Raw genomic sequence first — 6,033 nt, forward strand, 5'->3', positions numbered from 1 at the left:
ATGTTACCCCTGAACTGATTGTCGTTCATCACCAGCACTTGAAGAGATGAAATATTCCCAATTGACTTTGGAAGATGTCCGGAGAATTGTTTTACCCAATATCAAGTAGTTGCAAAAATGTATAATTGGTAAACGAGGGAGCGAAGATTCCGCTGAGCTGATTATTTTTGTACTCAATGCTATGCAAGAAGATTAGCCCTTGGGGCATGCTTCCCTCAAGACTATTACCTCCTAAATTTAAGTCATAAATGCGTGATCCATCCTCAATTAAACACCAAGGAATCATTCCATCCAACATGTTATTTTCAAGATGTAACTGTAACCATAGAGACGAATTGCACAAGCTTGGAGGAATGTTACCGGTAAACAAATTATCATTGAGCATCAATTGAATAGGAGGCATCAAATTATCATTAAACAAATTAGTTTTGTTAGAGCTGGCCACTCGGAAGGTATATTTTCACTTAATGCATTGCTAGACACATCCAAGATTCCTATCCCAGAATTCGGACCATTTGGAAAAAGGGACCCATGCAAATGGTTCTGTGATATATTTAGTTCATCAAAGGAAGCAGCCATGGCCCATAGCCAAGAGGGAATTTCTCCAACAAGACCGTTGTCAGCTAATTTCAAGGAATACAACGAGAACTGAGTTGAAATCCATGGTGGAATTTGACCGTCCATCTGACATGACACAAGTTCTAACTCAGAGAGCTGGAAGTTGGGAATCCACGATGTACTAATATTTAGTGTGCTATTGGATAGAGATAAACGCCATAAATTGGTAAGGTTACGGAAAAAAATCTCTGAAATTGTGAGCTCATGGTTTAATGAGAAAGAGAGGAGTTTAATAGAGGATGGTAAGCCCCAAGAAGGGGCACTCATTAAATCTATTTCCACGGGCATGGAGGTCAGTAAGGGAGGACAGCCCTGCAAATGACAACGGAAGAGTCCCTCTGAATTGGTTGAAGGAGACATCCAAGAACTCAAGCAAAGGGAGATTGCCCCATGTAAATGGAATTTGGCCACTCAATCGATTGATCTCAATGAAGAAAGATTGTTCAAACAAGATGGCAAGCTTCCACTCAGTTGATTCCCTCTAAGACTAATGTAACTGAGATTTGTGAGCATACAAATGCTAAGGGGTATTGCCCCACCCAACCCATTGTACTCTATAATTATATCCTCAAGAAAATGGAGATTTCCCAAGCATGAAGGAAGATTACCTATCAATCCCACGTCCGATATCACTATTCCTGTAAGAGAAGGAAATTTGCAGAGGTTGTCAGACATGATTCCTCCTTCTGCACCATAGCCGTTTCGATCTGGCATCCACCTTATCTCCACTACATGGTTCTTGTGCTCGTCGCATTCTATGCGATACCACTTGCAGCAGTCTGTTCCATTCGCCCATTCATAGCCATAGCCCGCGGGGAAAGTTAAGGTGATGTTGAAGGATAGAAGAGCTTCGTATTCCTGCGGAGGACACCTGCATAAACAGATATATGTATTGGCAAAGAGGACGATTAAAAACACAGTACTAGTAGCGAACTTAACTATAGCCAACGCCATTGCAGGAATGATATGTTGTAGACGATTGGAAAGAAAATGCGTATATCGTGTTGTGAGAGCAGAGCATATTAAATAGTAGAAATGAGAGTGACGTAGCTGAGATTGCAGAAAAGCCTTGCAAAACATGGCCAATTTTGAGCTCGAATTACGTTACCGGGTGAAAAAAGTTTCCCGTGACTAAATCAACGTACGTGCACCGCCCACTGAAAACGACAAGCGTGCATTCAGCACGTATGGATGTATTTACATCATGATACGGACTTGCAGCTGTTTTTCTATGCACCGCATTGTGTCGGTCGAACTAGTCCAAGATAAATATTACACTCGACCGGGCTAATCCCGCCTTTTGTCATGTCTTTAGATTACTCTGCAGTCTTCCTTAGCCTATCAAGCCTCAGTAGCCCCTCGGTATAGTTGGTTGAATTATTGAAAGACACAGACAACCAGTTCAAACTTCATTTCAGGTTCAATAGAGACAGTTTATCCAGCCGAGTTCAGGTGGGGTATGGGGTTATCGTGCGGTCTACAGGATTAATCTCGCTTTGTAAGAGTCGCAGGGACATTTCTGAGATACCTAAAAAGAAAATACCAAGCCTTAGTTGTCCCTCTGTCGATGTGCCTTATCATACCATTAAACTTACCATCTCTTAGTTGTCCCTCTCTCAAACTCGTTATCATTTACATGTCTACAACATGATTTTGCATAAAAAATTGTGTTTTCATCAATTTTGATAACAATACTATTTTAACAAGTAGATGTTATGAATTGTTGCAATGACTTCATAACTATTGTGAAGACTTTAACAATCATCTTAATAGTTCCATTTAACACAATGGTTTAATGATCGCTGCAGTGATTTCAATATTATGTTTATATTTTAAAAAATAGCTTTGTATAATATAAAAGAAGAAAAAAAAAGAATATGTCACCTTAATATTTCTGTTATGTAGAAAATTTTGTAGCACCTTATTCTTTAATCTACATCCATATTAAGCTCATTTCTATCTCATTTGGCAACTCTTCTCTCGATTATTTAATCCAACTAGCATTCTCAAGCTTGAATTCTTGAACTTGACAAATTTTACTAATGAAATCAGTTACAAAGTTGGTTCCCTTTCACTCTAAATGCTGACATGCCTTTGGTCATCCTAACTCATCGGCTATTTCAAAAGTTTCCATACCTAGATTGGAGAAGTGAATGATTGTGGGTGACTTGGGGGTACTTTAGAACTTATTCTTTAGAATATCTTTCATTAGTTCTTTAGTTCTTTGTCTAATTTGATCTAAATTTGTTGGCATGTAATGTATGAGTTGAATAAGCTTTTCCTTTCCCAGCAAGATTGTCAAGATCTTTATTTCATGAGATTAATTGTTAATGCGGTTTACATTTATTTATCACTAGCTTGTAATATTTATTTATTTAATATGTGTTTGTTGTGTTCATATGATTCCTTCATGTGTACCAAGTTTCGAAGAGTTTCCAAGCTTCACCTATCATTTGAAACTCTTATAGATGTGTAATTACAAATAAAGGCTTTATTCTTCCATTAAAAAAAAAAAAACAAAAAAAAAACTTGTAAGTTTCTAAATCTTCCCATTATTTGAGAATTCTTAGAGAGGTCATGTATTATACATTAGGGACTTTATTCTTACCCTTGTATGCTATAACCTTGTATTTATATGTCCACCATTATAAACATGCTTTCTACAATCTCAAAACACTTGTCAACTTATTGTCTTTCATGGCACCTTTTTCACCATTAGAAATCAATTTTAACATCATTGTGAGATTTTTCCAAAGCCCTTTTTTGTGTCTTCATTTTGGAAAGCCTACAAACATATTTGATACACATATTTCTGCATCTATGTTCACAATGCAAACATTTCCCATTCTTATAATATTTTGTTGCTTGTTGTCATTCAATGACATACATAACTAGAATAGAGGATCCAATAATCAAGCATGTTCCTATAGTTGTTGATTTAATATCCAATATTTTCTAATGTTATAGCAATAGTAATTGTGACTTTAAAGTTGTTAGTGTTGATCATGAGTATTAATAATTGAACAATATGCATTTCTTATATCTAAATAGCAACAAGTCACATGATGTCCATGAATGCATCAATAAATTATAACTTAGTTTATAACTATCAATTTAAAAGAATCGATGTCATTTTGAACACCTCAAAAAATAGCATGTTGATATGGCTTTATATTTGATGATGTGGACCTGATTTTTTTTTTAATTTGGGGACTTGCCAAATAAGTTGTTGAAAATTTGGTAGTGGTTTAAAAACACCATGTAGAATTTAAGAGGTTAAAAATTACAATGCTCAACTATTAAACCCTCTCCCCTACCACATTTATGACTCTTAAAGTAATAATAATCATACCTAATAGTAATTATGGGACTGCTATGGTGTGTTATAGTCTTGCTTTATATCAAATGCCCCACATCACCCATAGAAAATAATAAATAAATAAGAATGAAAACATCATTCAAACATAATGGAGAGACAACCCTAGTCAAAGTAAAGGTAATCCACTAATGTTGAATGACCTCTAAAATCCATCCACCAGGAGTCCATATCTATGCACTCGACCTAGCCATGCACTAATCCAGTCAGGATGTCACTAAATAGTGGATACCATACTGTCCATGTGAATTGAACATGAGCACCATTGAATAGTAATTTTCTTGATCCAAGTTTGGTTGGGGGCATGTTGATTAGAGGCAAGGACATCCATTAAAGAAATAAAAAAGACAACAAAGTTGCATCCAAACTTAGGAGACAAAGATCTTCCTGAAGAGGCCATAGGATCAAATGTTACATAAGTTGGCAATGTGGATGATAAGAAGTGAATTTTTTTCTTAGGGAAGGTGATAGTCATTTTCTCAATAGAATTTCTAAGATAGATGGAAACACTAAATGAAAAAAATGCATCTAATAATCATTTTGAGAAAAGTAAAAAAAAAAAAACTATTTTGTGGGAGTGGGATGGGAAAGACACATGTGCTCATGAATTTGATTACATAACCTAAATGTTTTATAGACAGTACAAGGGGTTGCAATGTGCCAATGATACAACAATCCTAACAACATGGAAACGATATAAAGGTGTGAATATATAAATCTAGTAGAAAATAGGAAATAAAAAATGAAATTATAGACAAGAGATAGGAGAAAGAAACAAAAATATAAATCATATATAAGGCACATTATAACATCTTTATTATTAATAACATATATATTTGATTTTTTTGTAGGTCTCTTAATGGAGTATGAAAGCATTGTGGAGATCCACGTGCTTTCTTTCTTGAGATGGTGGACATATTTTGATTTTGTTATAGGTCTCTTAATGGCTTAGAATGAGAACATTATTGAGATTCTTGTGGTTTCATGTATGCCTATACTAATGTATTTAATTAATTTATCCTTATGCAATGTATATAACAAGTCGAAGAAATATAGGAATAGGTTTTGTACACCTTGTATAACATTTTTTAATTTATTTTTGCAAAATAAATGAATATTTTGTGTACTTCATCCTAGTTGATGTGTTTATCCACATCAAATATTTGTTGGGGCACTTGCAAATTTGTATGTAATGTTGGATTATATATTTTATGTTCTCAATCAATGGTTTTGTAGACTCATCATTTTTAGGCACATTGTATTTGTGTGAGCTTGAGTAGATATAAAAGTGAGAACGTGTTCACTAGTTTGGGTTTTGGCTTGGCTATCTAATTATATTAAGTCTTCTTTGGAGTAGTACATTGGTGAAGCATGAGATGGGATGTGTTCATTCGTGATTGAAAACATGAAGGATTCATTGGAGAGGTTTGATATTTTGCAAGTGTTCATGGAGGCTTTGTAAGTGTACCATAATGATTCATTACTAAATAATACATTGAGCACGTCAAGACATTTGGAGGTTGGGTTTTTTCCTCTTTCAGGGTTTTCATAGGGTATGTCTTGTGTCATATTGTGTTGCATTTGATCTTTTCATATGGTTATTTTGTGAACTTTCATGCTTACTTTTCTCTCATGGGACTATGTAGGAAATGGATTGATTGTCCTATGCGATTTTCCTAATATTTGTATCTTTTAAGATTCTAAATATGTTTTCCATTTATTTGTTTAATGCTAAATTGTGAAATACTTATATTTATAAAATATTGTAGAATAATATCATCTAATGTTGTCAACAATACATGCTACATTTTTTCTTTTATTAAACAACTAAAATTAAATGATACTAAATTCACAACATTCTTATTCTTACAATCATAATCTCATATTAATTGCCTCTCAGAAAAATTGAAATGTATAGACTAAAACAAGAATTATCTTATACCTAGTTACAAGTTGAGCATTAAATTAGAACGTATTTTGTAAATACACCTTTTCCAAAACCAGTATACTCATAATATCTATATAAAGAGGGAATGATT

The 6,033-nt window shown here is 34.3% G+C and overlaps 1 protein-coding gene across 1 annotated transcript; it reads right to left on the bottom strand.

Moving 5' to 3' along the window:
* Nucleotides 1-402: 402 nt before the first annotated feature.
* Nucleotides 403-1,572, bottom strand: LOC131875897 (DNA damage-repair/toleration protein DRT100-like). Its single transcript, XM_059220606.1, has 2 exons — nt 1,153-1,572; nt 403-930 (listed from the first exon to the last, which is right to left on the bottom strand). The coding sequence occupies exons 1-2, from the start codon at nt 1,570-1,572 to the stop codon at nt 403-405; spliced, it is 948 nt and encodes a 315-aa protein (XP_059076589.1).
* Nucleotides 1,573-6,033: the final 4,461 nt, after the last annotated feature.

The sequence above is a fragment of the Cryptomeria japonica genome, chromosome 5, assembly GCF_030272615.1.
Source record: "Cryptomeria japonica chromosome 5, Sugi_1.0, whole genome shotgun sequence".
Lineage (NCBI taxonomy): Eukaryota > Viridiplantae > Streptophyta > Pinopsida > Cupressales > Cupressaceae > Cryptomeria > Cryptomeria japonica.